The following is a 27015-nucleotide window of genomic DNA, read 5'->3' as shown; positions in this document are numbered from 1 at the left end:
GGTACAGTCCTGGCATACACCTGCACTATCAGTACATGGTACAGTCCTGGCACACACCTGCGCTATTAGTGCATGGTACAGTCCTGGCACACACCTGTGCTATCAGTGCATGGTACAGTCCTGGCATACACCTGCCCTATCAGTGCATGGTACAGTCCTGGCATACACCTGCGCTATCAGAGCATGGTACAGTCCTGGCATACACCTGCACTATCAGTACATGGTACAGTCCTGGCACACACCTGCGCTATCAGTGCATGGTACAGTCCTGGCATACACCTGCCCCATCAGTGCATGGTACAGTCCTGGCATACACCTGCACTATCAGTGCATGGTACAGTCCTGGAATACACCTGCCCTATCAGTGCATGGTACAGTCCTGGCACACACCTGTGCTATCAGTGCATGGTACAGTCCTGGCATACACCTGCCCTATCAGTGCATGGTACAGTCCTGGCATTCACCTGCACTATCAGTGCATGGTACAGTCCTGGCATACAACTGCCTTATCAGTGCATGGTACAGTCCTAGCATACACCTGAACGATTAGTGTATGGTACAATCCTGGCATACACCTGCGCGTTTAGTGCATGGTACAGTCCTGGCACACATCTGCGCTATCAGTGCATGGTACAGTCCTGGCACACACCTGCGCTATCAGTGCATGGTACAGTCCTGGCATACACCTGCGCTTTTAGTGCATGGTACAGTCCTGGCACACATCTGCGCTATCAGTGCATGGTACAGTCATAGCATACGCCTGCGCTATTAGTGCATGGTACAGTCCTGGCATACACCTGCCCTATCAGTGCATGGTTCAGTCCTGGCATACACCTGCCCTATCAGTGCATGGTACAGTCCTGGCATACACCTGCACTATCAGTGCATGGTTCAGTCCTGGCATACACCTGCCCTATTAGTGCATGGTATAGTCCTGGCATACACCTGCACTATCAGTGCATGGTTCAGTCCTGGCATACACCTGCACTATCAGTGCATGGTACAGTCCTGGCATACACCTGCCCCATCAGTGCATGGTACAGTCCTGGCATACACCTGCCCTATCAGTGCATGGTACAGTCCTGGCATACACCTTCCCTATCAGTGCATGGTACAGTCCTGGCATACACCTGCCCTATCAGTGCATGGTACAGTCCTGGCATACACCTGCCCTATCAGTGCATGGTACAGTCCTGGCACACACCTGTGCTATTAGTGCATGGTACAGTCCTGGCACACACCTGCGCTTTCAGTGCATGGTACAGTCCTGGCACACACCTGCACTATCAGTGCATGGTACAGTCATAGCATACGCCTGCGCTATTAGTGCATGGTACAGTCCTGGCACACACCTGCACTATCAGTGCATGGTACAGTCATAGCATACGCCTGCGCTATTAGTGCATGGTACAGTCCTGGCATACACCTGCCCTATCAGTGCATGGTTCAGTCCTGGCATACACCTGCCCTATCAGTGCATGGTACAGTCCTGGCATACACCTGCACTATCAGTGCATGGTTCAGTCCTGGCATACACCTGCCCTATTAGTGCATGGTATAGTCCTGGCATACACCTGCACTATCAGTGCATGGTTCAGTCCTGGCATACACCTGCACTATCAGTGCATGGTACAGTCCTGGCATACACCTGCCCCATCAGTGCATGGTACAGTCCTGGCATACACCTGCCCTATCAGTGCATGGTACAGTCCTGGCATACACCTTCCCTATCAGTGCATGGTACAGTCCTGGCATACACCTGCCCTATCAGTGCATGGTACAGTCCTGGCATACACCTGCCCTATCAGTGCATGGTACAGTCCTGGCACACACCTGTGCTATTAGTGCATGGTACAGTCCTGGCACACACCTGCGCTTTCAGTGCATGGTACAGTCCTGGCACACACCTGCACTATCAGTGCATGGTACAGTCATAGCATACGCCTGCGCTATTAGTGCATGGTACAGTCCTGGCATACACCTGCCCTATCAGTGCATGGTTCAGTCCTGGCATACACCTGCCCTATCAGTGCATGGTACAGTCCTGGCATACACCTGCACTATCAGTGCATGGTTCAGTCCTGGCATACACCTGCCCTATCAGTGCATGGTACAGTCCTGGCATACACCTTCCCTATCAATGCATGGTACAGTCCTGGCATACACCTGCCCTATCAGTGCATGGTACAGTCCTGGCACACACCTGTGCTATCAGTGCATGGTACAGTCCTGGCACACACCTGCACTATCAGAGCATGGTACAGTCCTAGCATACACCTGCCCTATCAGTGCATGGTACAGTCCTGGCACACACCTGTGCTATCAGTGCATGGTACAGTCCTGGCATACACCTGCGCTATCAGAGCATGGTACAGTCCTGGCATACACCTGCACTATCAGTACATGGTACAGTCCTGGCACACACCTGCGCTATCAGTGCATGGTACAGTCCTGGCATACACCTGCCCCATCAGTGCATGGTACAGTCCTGGCATACACCTGCACTATCAGTGCATGGTACAGTCCTGGAATACACCTGCCCTATCAGTGCATGGTACAGTCCTGGCACACACCTGTGCTATCAGTGCATGGTACAGTCCTGGCATACACCTGCCCTATCAGTGCATGGTACAGTCCTGGCATTCACCTGCACTATCAGTGCATGGTACAGTCCTGGCATACAACTGCCTTATCAGTGCATGGTACAGTCCTAGCATACACCTGAACGATTAGTGTATGGTACAATCCTGGCATACACCTGCGCTTTTAGTGCATGGTACAGTCCTGGCACACATCTGCGCTATCAGTGCATGGTACAGTCCTGGCACACACCTGCGCTATCAGTGCATGGTACAGTCCTGGCATACACCTGCGCTTTTAGTGCATGGTACAGTCCTGGCACACATCTGCGCTATCAGTACATGGTACAGTCCTGGCACACACCTGCACTATCAGTGCATGGTACAGTCATAGCATACGCCTGCGCTATTAGTGCATGGTACAGTCCTGGCATACACCTGCCCTATCAGTGCATGGTTCAGTCCTGGCATACACCTGCCCTATCAGTGCATGGTACAGTCCTGGCATACACCTGCACTATCAGTGCATGGTTCAGTCCTGGCATACACCTGCCCTATTAGTGCATGGTATAGTCCTGGCATACACCTGCACTATCAGTGCATGGTTCAGTCCTGGCATACACCTGCACTATCAGTGCATGGTACAGTCCTGGCATACACCTGCCCCATCAGTGCATGGTACAGTCCTGGCATACACCTGCCCTATCAGTGCATGGTACAGTCCTGGCATACACCTTCCCTATCAGTGCATGGTACAGTCCTGGCATACACCTGCCCTATCAGTGCATGGTACAGTCCTGGCACACACCTGTGCTATTAGTGCATGGTACAGTCCTGGCACACACCTGCACTATCAGAGCATGGTACAGTCCTAGCATACACCTGCCCTATCAGTGCATGGTACAGTCCTGGCACACACCTGTGCTATCAGTGCATGGTACAGTCCTGGCACACACCTGCACTATCAGTGCATGGTACAGTCCTGGCATACACCTGCCCTATCAGTGCATGGTACAGTCCTGGCATACACCTGCACTATCAGTGCATGGTACAGTCCTGGCATACAACTGCCTTATCAGTGCATGGTACAGTCCTAGCATACACCTGAACGATTAGTGTATGGTACAATCCTGGCATACACCTGCGCTTTTAGTACATGGTACAGTCCTGGCACACATCTGCGCTATCAGTGCACGCTACAGTCCTGGCACACACCTGCACTATCAGTGCATGGTACAGTCCTAGCATACACCTGCGCTATCAGTGCACGCTACAGTCCTGGCACACACCTGCACTATCAGTGCATGGTACAGTCATAGCATACACCTGCGCTATTAGTGCATGGTACAGTCATGGATTACATTTCCCTTTGTATATAGACTGGTCCTGGCATACACCTTTAGTCTTTGTACATGGTATTGTCCAGGCATACACATCTCTGTATGGTACAGATATTAGATCAGTGAGTAACTTACTTCCTGTAGGTTGGGTGAGGCTTGGACAGTAGGAAGACCCGGGCAATGGTTTGAATCCTTCCTCCAACGCACCAGAAGGTGGGGCAGAAGGCAGTCTTCACCACTGGACAGTGAGACTGCAGGAAATGGTGTAGTGGATCTGCTGCCACCAGACGAGGTATCTACAACAGAAAACATATCCGCTTCATTAAACATCTGACAAACCAAACAGGCCATCATCTAGAAATTCCATCCAAGGCCACCTCACCTTTATCAAACATCGGACAAACAAAACAGAGGCCATCATCTAACAATTCCATCCCAGACAACCTCAGCTTCATCAAACATTGGACAAACCAGACAGGGCATCATCTAACAATTCCATCCAAGGCAACCTCAGCTTCATCAAACATTGGACAAACCAAACAGAGTCCATCATCTAACAATTCCACCCTAGACAACCTCAGCTTAATCAAACATCTGACAAACCAAACAGGCCATCATCTAACAATTCCACCCCAGGCCACCCCAGCCTCATCACACATCTGACAAACCGAACAGGGCCATCATCTAACAATTCCATCCCAGGATACCTCAGCTTCATCAAACATCGGGCAAACAGGCCATCATCTATCAATTCCATCCCAAGCCACCCCAGCTTCATCAAACATCGGACAAACCAAACAGAGGCCATCATCTAACAATTCCATCCTAGGCCACCCCAGCTTCATCACACATCTGACAAACCAAACAGAGGCCATCATCTAACAATTCCATCCCAGGCCCCCCAGCTTCATCAAACATCTGACAAACCAAACAGGCCATCATCTAACAATTCCATCCCAGGCCCCCCAGCTTCATCAAACATCGGACAAACCAAACAGAGGCCATCATCTAACAATTCTTTTAAAGGCCACCCAGCTTCATCAAACATCTGACAAACCAAATAGAGGCCATCATCTAACAATTCCATCCCAGGCCACCCCACCTTCATCACACATCTGACAAACCAAACAGGCCATCATCTATCAATTCCATCCCAGGCCACCCCGGCTTCATCAAACATCAAACAAACCAAACAGAGGCCATCATCTAACAATTCTTTTACAGGCCACCCCAGCTTCATCAAACATCTGACAAACCAAATAGAGGCCATCATCTAACAATTCCATCCCAGGCCACCCCAGCTTCATCAAACATCTGACAAACCAAACAGAGGCCATCATCTAACAATTCCATCCCAGGATACCTCAGCTTCATCAAACATCGGGCAAACCAGAGACCATCATCTAACAAATCCATCCCAGGCCACCCCAGCCTCATCACACATCTGACAAACCACACAGAGGCCATCATCTAACAATTCCATCCCAGGCCACCCCAGCTTCATCACACATCTGACAAACCAAACAGAGGCCATCATCTAACAATTCCATCCCAGGCCACCCCAGCTTCATCAAACATCTGACAAACCAAACAGGCCATCATCTAACAATTCCATCCCAGGCCACCCCAGCATCATCAAACATCGGACAAACCAAACAGAGGCCATCATCTAACAATTCCATCCTAGGCCACCCCAGCTTCATCAAACATCCGGCAAACCAAACAGAGGCCATCATCTAACAATTCCATCCCAGGATACCCAAGCTTCATCAAACATCAGACAAACCAAACAGAGGCCATCATCTAACAATTCCATCCCAGGCCACCTCACCTTCATCAAACATCTGACAAACCAAACAGAGGCCATCATCTAACAATTCCATCCCAGGCCACCCCGGCTTCATCAAACATCTGACAAACTAGAGGCCATCATCTAACAATTCCATCCCAGGCCACCTCACCTTCATCAAACATCTGACATACCAAACAGGCCATCATCTAACAATTCCATCCCATGCCACCCCAGCTTCATCAAACATCTGACAAACCAAACAGAGGCCATCATCTAACAATTCCATCCCAGGCCACCCCAGCTTCATCAAACATCTGACAAACCAAACAGAGGCCATCATCTAACAATTCCATCCCAGAGCACCCCAGCTTCATCACACATCTGACAAACCAAACAGAGGCCATCATCTAACAATTCCATCCCAGCCCCCCCCCCCCCCCCCCAGCTTCATCACACATCTGACAAACCAAACAGGCCATCATCTAACAATTCCATCCCAGGCCACCCCAGCATCATCAAACATCGGACAAACCAAACAGAGGCCATCATCTAACAATTCCATCCCAGGCCACCCCAGCTTCATTAAACATCTGACAAACCAAACAGAGGCCATCATCTAACAATTCCATCCCAGGCCCCCCCAGCTTCATCACACATCTGACAAACCAAACAGTGGCCATCATCTAACAATTCCATCCCAGGACACCTCACCTTCATCAAACATCTGACAAACCAAACAGGCCATCATCTAACAATTCCATCCCATGCCACCCCAGCTTCATCAAACATCTGACAAACCAAACAGAGGCCATCATCTAACAATTCCATCCCAGGCCACCCCAGCTTCATCAAACATCTGACAAACCAAACAGAGGCCATCATCTAACAATTCCATCCCAGGCCCCCCCAGCTTCATCAAACATCTGACAAACCAAACAGAGGCCATCATCTAACAATTTCATCCCAGACCACCCCAGCTTCATCAAACATCTGACAAACCACAGGCCATCAACTAGCAATTCCATCCCAGGCCACCTTAGCTTCATCACACATCTGACAAACCAAACAGAGGCCATCTTCTAACAATTAAATCCCAGGCCACCTCAGCTTCATCACACATCTGACTAACCAAACAGAGGCCATCATCTAACAATTCCATCCCAGGCCCCCCCAGCTTCATCAAACATCTGACAAACCAAACAGAGGCCATCATCTAACAATTCCATCCCAGACCACCTCAGCTTCATCAAACATCAGACAAACCAGAGGCCATCATCTAACAATTCCATCCCAGGCCACCCCAGCTTCATCAAACATCTGACAAACCAAACAGAAACCATCATCTAATAATTCCATCCCAGGCCCCCTTAGCTTCATCAAACATCTGACAAACCAAACAGAGGCCATCATCTAACAATTCCATCCCAGACCACCTCAGCTTCATCAAACATCAGACAAACCAGAGGCCATCATCTAACAATTTCATCCCAGACCACCCCAGCTTCAGCACACATTTGACAAACCAAACAGAGGCCATCATCTAACAATTCCATCCCAGACCACCCCAGCTTCATCAAACGTCTGACAAACCACAGGCCATCAACTAGCAATTCCATCCCAGGCCACCTTAGCTTCATCAAACATCTGACAAACCAAACAGAGGCCATCTTTTAACAATTGAATCCCAGGCCACCTCAGCTTCATCACACATCTGACTAACCAAACAGAGGCCATCATCTAACAATTCCATCCAAGGCCACCCCAGCTTCATCAAACATCCGGCAAACCAAACAGAGGCCATCATCGAACAATTCCATCCCAGGCCACCTCAGCTTCATCAAACATCTGACTAACCAAACAGAGACCATCATCTAACAATACCATCCCAGGCCACCTCAGCTTCATCAAACATCTGACTAACCAAACAGAGGCTATCATCTAACAATACCATCCCAGGCCACCTCAGCTTCATCAAACATCTGACAAACCAAACAGAGGCCATCATCGAACAATTCCATCCCAGGCCACCTCAGCTTCATCAAACATCTGACAAACCAAACAGAGACCATCATCTAACAATACCATCCCAGGCCACCTCAGCTTCATCAAATATCTGACAAACCAAACAGAGGCCATCATCGAACAATTCCATCCAAGGCCACCCCAGCTTCATCAAACATCTGACAAACCAAACAGAAACCATTATCTAATAATTCCATCCCAGGCCACCCCACCTTCATCACACATCTGACAAACCAAACAGGGCATCATCTAACAATTTCATCCCAGACCACCCCAGCTTCATCAAACATCTGACAAACCAAACAGGCCATCATCTAACAATTGCATCCTAGGCCACCTTAGCTTCATCACACATCTGACAAACCAAACAGAGGCCATCTTCTAACAATTCAATCCCAGGCCACCTCAGCTTCATCACACATCTGACAAACTAGAGGCCATCATCTAACAATTCCATCCCAGGTCACCTCAGCTTCATCACACATCTGACTAACCAAACAGAGGCCATCATCTAACAATTCCATCCCAGGCCACCTCAGCTTCATCACACATCTGACAAACCAAACAGAGGCCATCTTCTAACAATTCAATCCCAGGCCACCTCAGCTTCATCACACATCTGACAAACCACACAGAGGCCATCATCGAACAATTCCATTCCAGGCCACCCCAGCTTCATCACACATCTGACAAACCAAACAGAGGCCATCATCTAACAATTCCACCCCAGGCCACCCCAGCTTCATCAAACATCTGACAAACTAGAGGCTATCATCTAACAATTTCATCCCAGGCCACCCCGGCTTCATCAAACATTGGACAAACTAAACAGAGGCCATCATCTAACAATTCCATCCCAGGCCACCTCAGCTTCATCGAACATCTGACAAACCAAACAGGACATCATCTAATAATTCCAACCCAGGCCACCTCATCTTCATCACACATCTGACAAACCAAACAGAGGCCATCATCTAACAATTCCATCCCAGGCCCCCCAGCTTCATCACACATCTAACAAACCAAACAGAGGCCATCATCTAATAATTCCAACCCAGGCCACCCCAGCTTCATCAAACATCTGACAAACTAAACAGTGGCCATCATCTAGCAATTCCATCCCAGGCCACCTCAGCTTCATCAAACATCTGACAAACCAAACAGGCCATCATCTAACAATTCTATCCCAGGCCACCCCAGCTTAATCAAACATCGGACAAACCAAACAGGCTATCATCTAACAATTCCATCCCAGGCCACCTCAGCTTCATCACACATCTGACAAACCAAACAGAGGCCATCATCTAATAATTCCAACCCAGGCCACCCCAGCTTCATCACACATCTGACAAACCAAAAAGAGGCCATCATCTAATAATTCCATCCCAGGCCACCTCACCTTCATCAAACATTGGACAAACCAAACAGAAAGGGCCGGCGCTACCATAGAGGCAAAGGGGGCAACTGCCCCAGGGCCCCAGAGCTTGTAGGGGCCCCCAGTGGCTACAAGAGGAAAAAAAAAATTCAAATCGACCTTATAGTTTTTGAGAAAACTGATTTTAAAGTTTCAAAGGAAAAAAAATACACATTTAAAAACCCGCTGACTTTAATGGTCAATAGCAAATCCACCAAATCGATTTTAAAGTTTCGAAGGAAGAAAGTATACTTTTAAATGCGGTAAATGTCACTTTTAGTAGCAAACCCAACGGTAGTGTAATTTTACATGTATCAAAAGAAAGAGCACTAAATTTCCTGATGGGGTTTCCAGGGGGTCTATACGCAGCCGCAGCGCTTTGGCCAGGGATCGCTATACAGCCGCAATATGGCTGTATGAAGATCCCTGGCATGTTTTCCTATTTTCCCAATTTTCTTTTTATGTTTAGAGTGCGGGAATTAAAAAAAAAATTATGTGGGGTCCCCCCTCCTGAAATGTTTTAACCACTTGTCCCCCATGCAGGCTGGGGTAGCCAGAATGTGGAGCTCCGACCGATTGGGGCTTCACACCCTGACTATACCAGCTGCAAAAAAGGTCCCTTAATGCCGATTTTTGTTCCGGGGTATCTGTTGGGGGGGGGGGGGGGCCCAGGTTTATTTTGCCCTGGGGCCCCATTGTTGCTTAAACCGGCCCTGCAAACAGAGGCCATCGTCTAACAATTCCATCCCAGGCCACCCCAGCTTCATCAAATATCTGACAAACCAAACAGAGGCCATCATCTAACAATTCCATCCTAGGCCACCTCAGCTTCATCAAACATCTGACAAACCAAACAGAGGCCATCATCTAACAATTCCATCCCAGGCCACCCCAGCCTCATCACACATCTGACAAACCAAACAGGCCATCATCTAACAATTCCATCCCAGGCCACCCCAGCTTCATCACACATCTGACAAACCACACAGAGGCCATCATCTAACAATTCCATCCCAGGACACCCCAGCTTCATCAAACATCGGATAAACCAAACAGGACATCATCTAATAATTCCAACCCAGGCCACCTCATCTTCATCACACATCTGATAAACCACACAGAGGCCATCATCTAACAATTCCATCCCAGGCCCCCCAGCTTCATTACACATCTGACAAACCAAACAGAGGCCATCATCTAATAATTCCAACCCAGGCCACCCCAGCTTCATCAAACATCTGACAAACTAAACAGTGGCCATCATCTAACAATTCCATCCCAGGCCACCTCAGCTTCATCAAACATCTGACAAACCAAACAGGCCATCATCTAACAATTCTATCCCAGGCCACCCCAGCTTAATCAAACATTGGACAAACCAAACAGGCTATCATCTAACAATTCCATCCCAGGCCACCTCAGCTTCATCACACATCTGACAAACCAAACAGAGGCCATCATCTAATAATTCCAACCCAGGCCACCCCAGCTTCATCACACATCTGACAAACCAAAAAGAGGCCATCATCTAATAATTCCATCCCAGGCCACCTCACCTTCATCAAACATTGGACAAACCAAACAGAAAGGGCCGGCGCTACCATAGAGGCAAAGGGGGCAATTGCCCCAGGGCCCCAGAGCTTGTAGGGGCCCCCAGTGGCTACAAGAGGAAAAAAAAATTCAAATCGACCTTATAGTTTTTGAGAAAACTGATTTTAAAGTTTCAAAGGAAAAAAAATACACATTTAAAAACCCGCTGACTTTAATGGTCAATAGCAAATCCACCAAATCGATTTTAAAGTTTCGAAGGAAGAAAGTATACTTTTAAATGCGGTAAATGTCACTTTTAGTAGCAAACCCAACGGTAGTGTAATTTTACATGTATCAAAAGAAAGAGCACTAAATTTCCTGATGGGGTTTCCAGGGGGTCTATACGCAGCCGCAGCGCTTTGGCCAGGGATCGCTATACAGCCGCAATATGGCTGTATGAAGATCCCTGGCATGTTTTCCTATTTTCCCAATTTTCTTTTTATGTTTAGAGTGCGGGAATTAAAAAAAAAATTATGTGGAGTCCCCCCTCCTGAAATTTTTTAACCCCTTGTCCCCCATGCAGGCTGGGGTAGCCAGAATGTGGAGCTCCGACCGATTGGGGCTTCACACCCTGACTATACCAGCTGCAAAAAAGGTCCCTTAATGCCGATTTTTGTTCCGGGGTATCTGTTGGGGGGGGGGCTCAGGTTTATTTTGCCCTGGGGCCCCATTGTTGCTTAAACCGGCCCTGCAAACAGAGGCCATCGTCTAACAATTCCATCCCAGGCCACCCCAGCTTCATCAAATATCTGACAAACCAAACAGAGGCCATCATCTAACAATTCCATCCTAGGCCACCTCAGCTTCATCAAACATCTGACAAACCAAACAGAGGCCATCATCTAACAATTCCATCCCAGGCCACCCCAGCCTCATCACACATCTGACAAACCAAACAGGCCATCATCTAACAATTCCATCCCAGGCCACCCCAGCTTCATCACACATCTGACAAACCACACAGAGGCCATCATCTAACAATTCCATCCCAGGACACCCCAGCTTCATCAAACATCGGATAAACCAAACAGGACATCATCTAATAATTCCAACCCAGGCCACCTCATCTTCATCACACATCTGATAAACCAAACAGGCCATCATCTAACAATTCCATCCCAGGCCCCCCAGCTTCATTACACATCTGACAAACCACACAGAGGCCATCATCTAACAATTCCATCCCAGGCCACCCCAGCTTCATCACACATCTGACAAACCACACAGAGGCCATCATCTAACAATTCCATCCCAGGACACCCCAGCTTCATCAAACATCGGATAAACCACACAGAGGCCATCATCTAACAATTCCATCCCAGGCCCCCCCAGCTTCATCACACATCTGATAAACCACACAGAGGCCATCATCTAACAATTCCAACCCAGGCCACCCCAGCATCATCACACATCTGATAAACCAAACAGGCCATCATCTAACAATTCCAACCCAGGCCACCCCAGCATCATCAAACATCGGACAAACCAAACAGAGGCCATCATCTAACAATTCCATCCTAGGCCACCCCAGCTTCATCAAACATCCGGCAAACCAAACAGAGGCCATCATCTAACAATTCCATCCCAGGCCCCCCAGCTTCATCACACATCTGATAAACCAAACAGGCCATCATCTAACAATTCCATCCCAGGCCACCTCATCTTCATCACACATCTGATAAACCAAACTGAGGCCATCATCTAACAATTCCATCCCAGACAACCTCAGCTTCATCACACAGCTGAGAAACCAAACAGGACATCATCTAACAATTCCATCCCAGGATACCTCAGCTTCATCAAACATCTGACAAACCAGAGGCCATCATCTAACAATTCCACCCCAGACCACCTCAGCCTCATCAAACATCTGACAAACCAAACAAAGGCCATCATCTAATAATTCCAACCCAGGCCACCTCAGCTTCATCAAACATCTGACAAACCAAACAGGCCATCATCTAACAATTCCATCCCAGGCCACCCCAGCTTCATCACACATCTGACAAACCAAACAGAGGCCATCATCTAACAATTCCATCCCAGGCCACCTCAGCTTCATCACACATCTGACAAACCAAAAAGAGGCCATCATCTAATAATTCCATCCCAGGACACCCCACCTTCATCACACATCTGACAAACCAAACAGAGGCCATCATCTAATAATTCCAACCCAGGCCACCCCAGCTTCATCAAACATCTGACAAACCAAATAGTGGCCATCATCTAACAATTCCATCCCAGGCCACCTTAGCTTCATCAAACATCTGACAAACCAAACAGGACATCATCTAACAATGCCATCCCAGGACACCCCAGCTTCATCAAACATCTGACAAACCAAACAGAGGTCATCATCTAACAATTCCATCCCAGGCCACCTCAGCTTCATCAAACATCTGACAAACCAAACAGGCCATCATCTAACAATTCCATCCCAGGCCACCCCAGCTTAATCAAACATCGGACAAACCAAACAGGCTATCATCTAACAATTCCATCCCAGGCCACCCCAACTTCATCACACATCTGACAAACCAAACAGAGGCCATCATCTAATAATTCCAACCCAGGCCACCTCAGCTTCATCACACATCTGACAAACCAAACAGAGGCCATCATCTAACAATTCCATCCCAGGCCACTTCAGCTTCATCACACATCTGACAAACCAAAAAGAGGCCATCATCTAATAATTCCATCCCAGGACACCCCACCTTCATCACACATCTGACAAACCAAACAGAGGCCATCATCTAATAATTCCATCCCAGGCCACCTCAGCTTCATCAAACATCTGACAAACCAAACAGGCCATCATCTAACAATTCCATCCCAGGCCACCCCAGCTTCATCAAACATCTGACAAACCAAACAGAGGCCATCATCTAATAATTCCAACCCAGGCCACCCCAGCTTCATCACACATCTGACAAACCAAACAGAGGCCATCATCTAATAATTCCAACCCAGGCCACCCCAGCTTCATCAAACATCTGACAAACCAAATAGTGGCCATCATCTAACAATTCCATCCCAGCCCCCCCAGCTTCATCACACATCTGATAAACCAAACAGGCCATCATCTAACAATTCCATCCCAGGCCACCTCATCTTCATCACACATCTGATAAACCAAACTGAGGCCATCATCTAACAATTCCATCCCAGACAACCTCAGCTTCATCACACAGCTGAGAAACCAAACAGGCCATCATCTAACAATTCCATCCCAGGATACCTCAGCTTCATCAAACATCTGACAAACCAGAGGCCATCATCTAACAATTCCACCCCAGACCACCTCAGCCTCATCAAACATCTGACAAACCAAACAAAGGCCATCATCTAATAATTCCAACCCAGGCCACCTCAGCTTCATCAAACATCTGACAAACCAAACAGGCCATCATCTAACAATTCCATCCCAGGCCACCCCAGCTTCATCACACATCTGACAAACCAAACAGAGGCCATCATCTAACAATTCCATCCCAGGCCACCTCAGCTTCAGCACACATCTGACAAACCAAAAAGAGGCCATCATCTAATAATTCCATCCCAGGACACCCCACCTTCATCACACATCTGACAAACCAAACAGAGGCCATCATCTAATAATTCCAACCCAGGCCACCTCAGCTTCATCAAACATCTGACAAACCAAACAGGCCATCATCTAACAATTCCATCCCAGGCCACCCCAGCTTCATCACACATCTGACAAACCAAACAGAGGCCATCATCTAACAATTCCATCCCAGGCCACCCCAGCTTCATCAAACATCTGACAAACCAAATAGTGGCCATCATCTAACAATTCCATCCCAGGCCACCTCAGCTTCATCAAACATCTGACAAACCAAACAGGACATCATCTAACAATGCCATCCCAGGACACCCCAGCTTCATCAAACATCTGACAAACCAAACAGAGGTCATCATCTAACAATTCCATCCCAGGCCACCTCAGCTTCATCAAACATCTGACAAACCAAACAGGCCATCATCTAACAATTCCATCCCAGGCCACCCCAGCTTAATCAAACATCGGACAAACCAAACAGGCTATCATCTAACAATTCCATCCCAGGCCACCCCAGCTTCATCACACATCTGACAAACCAAACAGAGGCCATCATCTAATAATTCCAACCCAGGCCACCTCAGCTTCATCACACATCTGACAAACCAAACAGAGGCCATCATCTAACAATTCCATCCCAGGCCACTTCAGCTTCATCACACATCTGACAAACCAAAAAGAGGCCATCATCTAATAATTCCATCCCAGGACACCCCACCTTCATCACACATCTGACAAACCAAACAGAGGCCATCATCTAATAATTCCATCCCAGGCCACCTCAGCTTCATCAAACATCGGACAAACCAAACAGGCCATCATCTAACAATTCCATCCCAGGCCACCCCAGCTTCATCAAACATCTGACAAACCAAACAGAGGCCATCATCTAATAATTCCAACCCAGGCCACCTCAGCTTCATCACACATCTGACAAACCAAACAGAGGCCATCATCTAACAATTCCATCCCAGGCCACTTCAGCTTCATCACACATCTGACAAACCAAAAAGAGGCCATCATCTAATAATTCCATCCCAGGCCACCTCAGCTTCATCAAACATCTGACAAACCAAACAGGCCATCATCTAACAATTCCATCCCAGGCCACCCCAGCTTCATCAAACATCTGACAAACCAAACAGAGGCCATCATCTAATAATTCCAACCCAGGCCACCCCAGCTTCATCACACATCTGACAAACCAAACAGAGGCCATCATCTAATAATTCCAACCCAGGCCACCCCAGCTTCATCAAACCTCTGACAAACCAAATAGTGGCCATCATCTAACAATTCCATCCCAGGCCACCTCAGCTTCATCAAACATCTGACAAACCAAACAGGACATCATCTAACAATGCCATCCCAGGACACCCCAGCTTCATCAAACATCTGACAAACCAAACAGAGGTCATCATCTAACAATTCCATCCCAGGCCACCTCAGCTTCATCAAACATCTGACAAACCAAACAGGCCATCATCTAACAATTCCATCCCAGGCCACCCCAGCTTAATCAAACATCGGACAAACCAAACAGGCTATCATCTAACAATTCCATCCCAGGCCACCCCAGCTTCATCACACATCGGACAAACCAAACAGGCCATCATCTAACAATTCCATCCCAGGCCACCTCAGCTTCATCAAACATCTGACAAACCAAACAGAGGCCATCATCTAACAATGCCATCCCAGGACACCCCAGCTTCATCAAACATCTGACAAACCAAACAGAGGTCATCATCTAACAATTCCATCCCAGGCCACCTCAGCTTCATCAAACATCTGACAAACCAAACAGGCCATCATCTAACAATTCCATCCCAGGCCACCCCAGCTTCATCAAACATCGGACAAACCAAACAGGCTATCATCTAACAATTCCATCCCAGGCCACCCCAGCTTCATCACACATCTGACAAACCAAACAGAGGCCATCATCTAATAATTCCAACCCAGGCCACCTCAGCTTCATCACACATCTGACAAACCAAACAGAGGCCATCATCTAATAATTCCACCCCAGCTTCATCAAACATCTGACAAACCAAACAGAGGCCATCATCTAATAATTCCATCCCTAGCCACCTCAGCTTCACAGATCAGATGTACCATAAAATGTACTCCTTTGTAGTATTTAGCGGAGGAAAAACGGACCTAAAAAGATGAATGTATATGCATGATGTATATTGCTCGCAGAGTACGGGACTTGAGATATGTAAAATGTTGGGTCCTGGATCAGAATGCAAAGTGTATGAAAGAAACTAAACGTTTGACAGATCAGTTTGTAAAGAATCAAGCTCAGGTTCAGATAGCTGTTGTTTCCTGCACCCGAGTGGGAGCTGCAGGACCCTGAAGAACTGAGGTAAGTGGGGATTGATATCCTGTCTCCACCTCAAGATTTTCTAGTCACAAGTCGTGCTTTGGCTGTGCACCTGGTTGCAGCATGGCCACAGGTCATCACAGGCTACAGAGCTGCTTGATATCCTCAGCCTGTTAGTGGAAAGAATGTCATGGTCGTTTCCTTGGATGTTTCTCCAGACTTGACCACTGCAGAGGAAAATGAGGATGCCACGAGGATCAAATGCATTAGTCTATCAAGTGATGCGGTGCAACAACAAGAAGACCTGTGCTTCACCAAGCTGAACCTGACTTATCTGGCTGCACCAAGAAGACCTGTGCTACACCAAGCTGAACCTGACTTATCTGGCTGCACCAAGACCTGAGCTTCACCAAGCTGGACCTGACTTATCTGGCTGCACCAAAAAGACCTGTGCTACACCAATCGGAACCTGACTCATCTGGTTGCACCAAGACCTGTGCTTCACCAAGCTGAATCTAACTCATCTGGCTGTATCAAGACCTGTGGTTCACCAAGCTGTACCTGACTCATCTGGCTGCACCAAGACCTGAGCTTCACCACGCTGAACCTGACTCATCTGGCTGCACCAAGACCTGAGCTTCACCAAGCTGTACCTGACTCATCTGGCTGCACCAAGACCTGTGCTTCACCAAGCTGTACCTGACTCATCAGGCTGCACCAAGAACTGAGCTTCACCAAGCTGACCCTGACTCATCTGGCTGCACCGAGACCTGAGCTTCACCAAGCTGAACCTGACTCATCTGGCTGCAGGAAGAAGACTTGTGCTTCACCAAGCTGTACCTGACTCATCTGGCTTTACCAAGAAGACCTGAGCTTCACCAAGCTGAACCTGACTCATCTGGCTGCACCAAGACTTGTGCTTCACCAAGCTGAACCTGACTCATCTGGCTGCACCAAGACCTGTGCTTCACCAAGCTGAACTTGACTCATCTGGCTGCAGCAAGAAGATCTGAGCTTCACCAAGCTGAACCTGACTCATCTGGCTGCACCAAGACCTGTGCTTCACCAAGCTGATCCTGACTCATCTGGCTGCACCAAGAAGACCTGTGCTTCACCAAGCTGATCCTGACTCATCTGGCTGCACCAAGACCTGTGCTTCACCAAGCTGATCCTGACTCATCTGGCTGCACCAAGAAGACCTGTGCTGCACCAAGCTGAACCTGACTCATCTGGCTGCACCAAGACCTGAGATTCACCAAGCTGAACCTGACTCATCTTGCTGCACCAAGAAGACCTGAGCTTCACCAAGCTGAACCTGACTCATCTGGCTGCACCAAGACCTGAGCTTCACCAAGCTGATCCTGACTCATCTGGCTGCACCAAGACCTGTGCTTCACCAAGCTGTACCTGACTCATCAGGCTGCACCAAGACCTGAGCTTCACCAAGCTGACCCTGACTCATCTGGCTGCACCGAGACCTGAGCTTCACCAAGCTGAACCTGACTCATCTGGCTGCAGCAAGAAGACTTGTGCTTCACCAAGCTGTACCTGACTCATCTGGCTTTACCAAGAAGACCTGAGCTTCACCAAGCTGAACCTGACTCATCTGGCTGCACCAAGACTTGTGCTTCACCAAGCTGAACCTGACTCATCTGGCTGCACCAAGACCTGTGCTTCACCAAGCTGAACTTGACTCATCTGGCTGCAGCAAGAAGATCTGAGCTTCACCAAGCTGAACCTGACTTATCTGGCTGCACCAAGACCTGAGCTTCACCAAGCTGTACCTGACTCATCTGGCTGCACCAAGACCTGAGCTTCACCAAGCTGAACCTGACTCATCTGGCTGCACCAAGACCTGAGCTTCATCAAGCTGATCCTGACTCATCTGGCTGCACCAAGAAGACCTGTGCTTCACCAAGCTGATCCTGACTCATCTGGCTGCACCAAGACCTGTGCTTCACCAAGCTGATCCTGACTCATCTGGCTGCACCAAGAAGACCTGTGCTTCACCAAGCTGTACCTGACTCATCTGGCTGCACCAGGACCAGAGCTTCACCAAGCTGATCCTGACTCATCTGGCTGCACCAAGAAGACCTGTGCTTCACCAAGCTGTACCTGACTCATCTGGCTGCACCAGGACCAGAGCTTCACCAAGCTGATCCTGACTCATCTGGCTGCACCAAGACCTGTGCTTCACCAAGCGGAACCTGACTCATCTGGCTGCACCGAGAAGACCTGAGCTTCACCAATCTGATCCTGACTCATCTGGCTGCACCAAGACCTGAGCTTCACCAAGCTGAACCTGGCTCATCTGACTGCACCAAGAAGACCTGTGCTTCACCAAGCTGAACCTGACTCATCTGGCTGCACCAAGACTTGAGCTTCACCAAGATGAACCTGACTCATCTGGCTGCACCAAGACCTGAGCTTGACCAAGCTGAACCTGACTCATCTGACTGCACCAAGAAGACCTGTGCTTCACCAAGCTGAACCTGACTCATCTGGCTGCACCAAGACCTGTGCTTCACCAAGCTGGACCTGACTCATCTGGCTGCACCAAGACCAGAGCTTCACCAAGCTGGATCTGACTCATGTGGCTGCACCAAGACCTGTGCTTCACCAAGCTGAACCTGACTCATCTGGCTGCACCAAGACCAGAGCTTCACCAAGCTGATCCTGACTCATCTGGCTGCACCAATAGCTGTGCTTCACCAAGCGGAACCTGACTCATCTGGCTGCACCAAGACTTGAGCTTCACCAAGTTGAACCTGACTCATCTGGCTGCACCAAGACCTGTGCTTCAACGAGCTGAACCTGACTCATCTGGCTGCACCAAGACATGTGCTTCACCAAGCTAAACCTGACTCATCTGGCTGCACCAAGACCTGAGCTTCACCAAACTGTACCTGACTCATCTGGCTGCAACAAGACCTGTGATTCACCAAGCTGAACCTGACTTATCTGGCTACACCAAGACCTGAGCTTCACCAAGCTGTACCTGACTCATCTGGCTGCACCAAGACTTGAGCTTCATCAAGCTGAACCTGACTCATCTGGCTGCACCAAGACCTGTTCTTCACCAAGCTGAACCTGACTCATCTGGCTGCACCAAGACCTGTGCTTCACCGAGCTGAACCTGACTCATCTGGCTGCACCAAGACATGTGCTTCACCAAGCTGAACCTGACTCATCTGGCTGCACCAAGACCTGAGCTTCACCAAGCGGCAAGAAGATCTGAGCTTCACCAAGCTGAACCTGACTCATCTGGCTGCACCAAGACCTGTGCTTCACCAAGCTGATCCTGACTCATCTGGCTGCACCAAGAAGACCTGTGCTTCACCAAGCTGATCCTGACTCATCTGGCTGCACCAAGACCTGAGCTTCACCAAGCTGAACCTGGCTCATCTGACTGCACCAAGAAGACCTGTGCTTCACCAAGCTGAACCTGACTCATCTGGCTGCACCAAGACTTGAGCTTCACCAAGATGAACCTGACTCATCTGGCTGCACCAAGACCTGTGCTTCACCAAGCTGATCCTGACTCATCTGGCTGCACCAAGAAGATGTGTGCTTCACAAAGCTGTACCTGACTCATCTGGCTGCACCAAGACCTGAGCTTCACCAAGCTGATCCTGACTCATCTAGCTGCACCAAGAAGACCTGTGCTTCACCAAGCTGTACCTGACTCATCTGGCTGCACCAGGACCAGAGCTTCACCAAGCTGATCCTGACTCATCTGGCTGCACCAAGACCTGTGCTTCACCAAGCGGAACCTGACTCATCTGGCTGCACCGAGAAGACCTGAGCTTCACCAATCTGATCCTGACTCATCTGGCTGCACCAAGACCTGAGCTTCACCAAGCTGAACCTGGCTCATCTGACTGCACCAAGAAGACCTGTGCTTCACCAAGCTGAACCTGACTCATCTGGCTGCACCAAGACTTGAGCTTCACCAAGATGAACCTGACTCATCTGGCTGCACCAAGACCTGAGCTTCACCAAGCTGAACCTGACTCATCTGACTGCACCAAGAAGACCTGTGCTTCACCAAGCTGAACCTGACTCATCTGGCTGCACCAAGACCTGTGCTTCACCAAGCTGGACCTGACTCATCTGGCTGCACCAAGACCAGAGCTTCACCAAGCTGGATCTGACTCATGTGGCTGCACCAAGACCTGTGCTTCACCAAGCTGAACCTGACTCATCTGGCTGCACCAAGACCAGAGCTTCACCAAGCTGATCCTGACTCATCTGGCTGCACCAATAGCTGTGCTTCACCAAGCGGAACCTGACTCATCTGGCTGCACCAAGACTTGAGCTTCACCAAGTTGAACCTGACTCATCTGGCTGCACCAAGACCTGTGCTTCAACGAGCTGAACCTGACTCATCTGGCTGCACCAAGACATGTGCTTCACCAAGCTAAACCTGACTCATCTGGCTGCACCAAGACCTGAGCTTCACCAAACTGTACCTGACTCATCTGGCTGCAACAAGACCTGTGATTCACCAAGCTGAACCTGACTTATCTGGCTACACCAAGACCTGAGCTTCACCAAGCTGTACCTGACTCATCTGGCTGCACCAAGACTTGAGCTTCATCAAGCTGAACCTGACTCATCTGGCTGCACCAAGACCTGTTCTTCACCAAGCTGAACCTGACTCATCTGGCTGCACCAAGACCTGTGCTTCACCGAGCTGAACCTGACTCATCTGGCTGCACCAAGACATGTGCTTCACCGAGCTGAACCTGACTCATCTGGCTGCACCAAGACCTGAGCTTCACCAAGCGGCAAGAAGATCTGAGCTTCACCAAGCTGAACCTGACTCATCTGGCTGCACCAAGACCTGTGCTTCACCAAGCTGATCCTGACTCATCTGGCTGCACCAAGAAGACCTGTGCTTCACCAAGCTGATCCTGACTCATCTGGCTGCACCAAGACCTGAGCTTCACCAAGCTGAACCTGACTCATCTTGCTGCACCAAGAAGACCTGAGCTTCACCAAGCTGAACCTGACTCATCTGGCTGCACCAAGACCTGAGCTTCACCAAGCTGATCCTGACTCATCTGGCTGTACCAAGAAGACCTGTGCTTCACCAAGCTGAACCTGATTTATCTGGCTGCACCAAGACCTGAGATTCACCAAGCTGAACCTGACTCATTTGGCTGCAGCAAGAAGACCCGAGCTTCACCAAGCTGAACCTGACTCATCTGGCTGCACCAAGAAGATTTGTGCTTCACCAAGCTGTACCTGACTCATCTGGCTGCACCAAGACCTGTGCTTAACCAAGCTGACCCTGACTCATCTGGCTGCACCAAGACCTGAGCTTCACCAAGCTGTACCTGACTCATCTGGCTGCACAAAGACCTGTGCTTCACCAAGCTGTACCTGACTCATCTGGCTGCACCAATAGCTGTGCTTCACCAAGCGGAACCTGACTCATCTGGCTGCACCAAGACTTGAGCTTCACCAAGTTGAACCTGACTCATCTGGCTGCACCAAGACCTGTGCTTCAACGAGCTGAACCTGACTCATCTGGCTGCACCAAGACATGTGCTTCACCAAGCTAAACCTGACTCATCTGGCTGCACCAAGACCTGAGCTTCACCAAACTGTACCTGACTCATCTGGCTGCAACAAGACCTGTGATTCACCAAGCTGAACCTGACTTATCTGGCTACACCAAGACCTGAGCTTCACCAAGCTGTACCTGACTCATCTGGCTGCACCAAGACTTGAGCTTCATCAAGCTGAACCTGACTCATCTGGCTGCACCAAGACCTGTTCTTCACCAAGCTGAACCTGACTCATCTGGCTGCACCAAGACCTGTGCTTCACCGAGCTGAACCTGACTCATCTGGCTGCACCAAGACATGTGCTTCACCAAGCTGAACCTGACTCATCTGGCTGCACCAAGACCTGAGCTTCACCAAGCGGCAAGAAGATCTGAGCTTCACCAAGCTGAACCTGACTCATCTGGCTGCACCAAGACCTGTGCTTCACCAAGCTGATCCTGACTCATCTGGCTGCACCAAGAAGACCTGTGCTTCACCAAGCTGATCCTGACTCATCTGGCTGCACCAAGACCTGAGCTTCACCAAGCTGAACCTGGCTCATCTGACTGCACCAAGAAGACCTGTGCTTCACCAAGCTGAACCTGACTCATCTGGCTGCACCAAGACTTGAGCTTCACCAAGATGAACCTGACTCATCTGGCTGCACCAAGACCTGTGCTTCACCAAGCTGATCCTGACTCATCTGGCTGCACCAAGAAGATGTGTGCTTCACAAAGCTGTACCTGACTCATCTGGCTGCACCAAGACCTGAGCTTCACCAAGCTGATCCTGACTCATCTAGCTGCACCAAGAAGACCTGTGCTTCACCAAGCTGTACCTGACTCATCTGGCTGCACCAGGACCAGAGCTTCACCAAGCTGATCCTGACTCATCTGGCTGCACCAAGACCTGTGCTTCACCAAGCGGAACCTGACTCATCTGGCTTCACCGAGAAGACCTGAGCTTCACCAATCTGATCCTGACTCATCTGGCTGCACCAAGACCTGAGCTTCACCAAGCTGAACCTGGCTCATCTGACTGCACCAAGAAGACCTGTGCTTCACCAAGCTGAACCTGACTCATCTGGCTGCACCAAGACTTGAGCTTCACCAAGATGAACCTGACTCATCTGGCTGCACCAAGACCTGAGCTTCACCAAGCTGAACCTGACTCATCTGACTGCACCAAGAAGACCTGTGCTTCACCAAGCTGAACCTGACTCATCTGGCTGCACCAAGACCTGTGCTTCACCAAGCTGGACCTGACTCATCTGGCTGCACCAAGACCAGAGCTTCACCAAGCTGGATCTGACTCATGTGGCTGCACCAAGACCTGTGCTTCACCAAGCTGAACCTGACTCATCTGGCTGCACCAAGACCAGAGCTTCACCAAGCTGATCCTGACTCATCTGGCTGCACCAATAGCTGTGCTTCACCAAGCGGAACCTGACTCATCTGGCTGCACCAAGACTTGAGCTTCACCAAGTTGAACCTGACTCATCTGGCTGCACCAAGACCTGTGCTTCAACGAGCTGAACCTGACTCATCTGGCTGCACCAAGACATGTGCTTCACCAAGCTAAACCTGACTCATCTGGCTGCACCAAGACCTGAGCTTCACCAAACTGTACCTGACTCATCTGGCTGCAACAAGACCTGTGATTCACCAAGCTGAACCTGACTTATCTGGCTACACCAAGACCTGAGCTTCACCAAGCTGTACCTGACTCATCTGGCTGCACCAAGACTTGAGCTTCATCAAGCTGAACCTGACTCATCTGGCTGCACCAAGACCTGTTCTTCACCAAGCTGAACCTGACTCATCTGGCTGCACCAAGACCTGTGCTTCACCGAGCTGAACCTGACTCATCTGGCTGCACCAAGACATGTGCTTCACCGAGCTGAACCTGACTCATCTGGCTGCACCAAGACCTGAGCTTCACCAAGCGGCAAGAAGATCTGAGCTTCACCAAGCTGAACCTGACTCATCTGGCTGCACCAAGACCTGTGCTTCACCAAGCTGATCCTGACTCATCTGGCTGCACCAAGAAGACCTGTGCTTCACCAAGCTGATCCTGACTCATCTGGCTGCACCAAGACCTGAGCTTCACCAAGCTGAACCTGACTCATCTTGCTGCACCAAGAAGACCTGAGCTTCACCAAGCTGAACCTGACTCATCTGGCTGCACCAAGACCTGAGCTTCACCAAGCTGATCCTGACTCATCTGGCTGTACCAAGAAGACCTGTGCTTCACCAAGCTGAACCTGATTTATCTGGCTGCACCAAGACCTGAGATTCACCAAGCTGAACCTGACTCATTTGGCTGCAGCAAGAAGACCCGAGCTTCACCAAGCTGAACCTGACTCATCTGGCTGCACCAAGAAGATTTGTGCTTCACCAAGCTGTACCTGACTCATCTGGCTGCACCACGACCTGTGCTTAACCAAGCTGACCCTGACTCATCTGGCTGCACCAAGACCTGAGCTTCACCAAGCTGTACCTGACTCATCTGGCTGCACCAAGACCTGTGCTTCACCAAGCTGTACCTGACTCATCTGGCTGCACCAAGACCTGTGCTTCACCAAGCTGAACCTGACTCATCTGGCTGCACCAAGAAGACCTGTGCTTCACCAAGCTGATCCTGACACATCTGGCTGCACCAAGACCTGTGCTTCACCAAGCGGAACCTGACTCATCTGGCTGCACCGAGAAGACCTGAGCTTCACCAGTCTGATCCTGACTCATCTGGCTGCACCAAGACCTGAGCTTCACCAAGCTGAACCTGACTCATCTGGCTGCACCAAGAAGACTTGTGCTTCACCAAGCTGTACCTGACTTATCTGGCTGCACCAAGACCTGTGCTTCACCAAGCTGATCCTGACTCATCTGGCTGCACCAAGACCTGAGCTTCACCAAGCTGTACCTGACTCATCTGGCTGCACCAAGACCTGAGCTTCACCAAGCTGAACCTGACTCATCTGGCTGCACCAAGACCTGTGCTTCACCAAGCTGTACCTGACTCATCTGGCTGCACTAAGACCTGAGCTTCACCAAGCTGTTCCTGACTCATCTGGCTGCACCAAGAAGACCTGTGCTTCACCAAGCTGAACCTGACTCATCTGGCTGCACCAAGACCTGAGCTTCACCAAGCTCATCCTGACTCATCTGGCTGCACCAAGACCTGTGCTTCACCAAGCTGTACCTGACTCATCTGGCTGCACCAAGACCTGTGCTTCACCAAGCTGAACCTGACTCATCTGGCTGCACCAAATGGACCTGTGCTTCACAAAGCTTTATCTGACTCATCTGGCTGCACCAAGACCTGAGCTTCACCAAGCTGATCCTGACTCATCTGGCTGCACCAAGAAGACCTGTGCTTCACCAAGCTGTACCTGACTCATCTGGCTGCACCAAGACCTGAGCTTCACCAAGCTGATCCTGACTCATCTGGCTGCACCAAGACCTGTGCTTCAGTAAGCGGAACCCGACTCATCTGGCTGCACCGAGAAGACCTGAGCTTCACCAATCTGATCCTGACTCATCTGGCTGCACCAAGACCTGAGCTTCACCAAGCTGAACCTGACTCATCTGACTGCACCAAGAAGACCTGTGCTTCACCAAGCTGAACCTGACTCATCTGGCTGCACCAAGATCTGTGCTTTACCAAGCTGAACCTGACTCATCTGGCTGCACCAAGACCTGTGCTTCACCAAGCTGAATCTGACTCATCTGGCTTCAGCAAGACCTCACCTGTGCTTCACCAAACTGATCCTTACTCATCTGGCTACACCAAGACATGTGCTTTACCAAGCTGATCCTGACTCATCTGGCTGCACCAAGACCTAAGCTTAACCAAGCTGATCCTGACTCATCTGGCTGCACCAAAACCTGAACTTCACCAAGCTGAACCTGACTCATCTGGCTGCACCAAGACCTGTGCTTCACCAAGCTGATCCTGACTCATCTGGCTGCACCAAGAAGATGTGTGCTTCACAAAGCTGTACCTGACTCATCTGGCTGCACCAAGACCTGAGCTTCACCAAGCTGATCCTGACTCATCTGTCTGCACCAAGAAGACCTGTGCTTCACCAAGCTGTACCTGACTCATCTGGCTGCACCAGGACCAGAGCTTCACCAAGCTGATCCTGACTCATCTGGCTGCACCAAGACCTGTGCTTCACCAAGCGGAACCTGACTCATCTGGCTGCACCGAGAAGACCTGAGCTTCACCAATCTGATCCTGACTCATCTGGCTGCACCAAGACCTGAGCTTCACCAAGCTGAACCTGGCTCATCTGACTGCACCAAGAAGACCTGTGCTTCACCAAGCTGAACCTGACTCATCTGGCTGCACCAAGACTTGAGCTTCACCAAGATGAACCTGACTCATCTGGCTGCACCAAGACCTGAGCTTGACCAAGCTGAACCTGACTCATCTGACTGCACCAAGAAGACCTGTGCTTCACCAAGGTGAACCTGACTCATCTGGCTGCACCAAGACCTGTGCTTCACCAAGCTGGACCTGACTCATCTGGCTGCACCAAGACCAGAGCTTCACCAAGCTGGATCTGACTCATGTGGCTGCACCAAGACCTGTGCTTCACCAAGCTGAACCTGACTCATCTGGCTGCACCAAGACCAGAGCTTCACCAAGCTGATCCTGACTCATCTGGCTGCACCAATAGCTGTGCTTCACCAAGCGGAACCTGACTCATCTGGCTGCACCAAGACTTGAGCTTTACCAAGTTGAACCTGACTCATCTGGCTGCACCAAGACCTGTGCTTCAACGAGCTGAACCTGACTCA

The 27015-nt window shown here is 49.7% G+C and overlaps 1 protein-coding gene across 1 annotated transcript in view; it reads right to left on the bottom strand.

The window, feature by feature from the left end:
* ABHD1 (abhydrolase domain containing 1) overlaps positions 1 to 27015 on the bottom strand; it is a 115898-nt gene that overhangs the window by 71331 nt on the left and 17552 nt on the right. Inside the window, exon 2 of the mRNA XM_068278906.1 lies at positions 4055 to 4215. Coding sequence (XP_068135007.1) covers positions 4055 to 4215 — 161 coding nt within the window. The remainder of the gene's footprint in view (positions 1 to 4054; positions 4216 to 27015) is intronic.

Source organism: Hyperolius riggenbachi, chromosome 4 (assembly GCF_040937935.1).
Source record: "Hyperolius riggenbachi isolate aHypRig1 chromosome 4, aHypRig1.pri, whole genome shotgun sequence".
NCBI classification, from domain to species: Eukaryota; Metazoa; Chordata; class Amphibia; order Anura; family Hyperoliidae; genus Hyperolius; species Hyperolius riggenbachi.
Note: the sequence above shows the minus strand (reverse complement) of the source record. Positions and strands in the feature narration are given on the sequence as shown.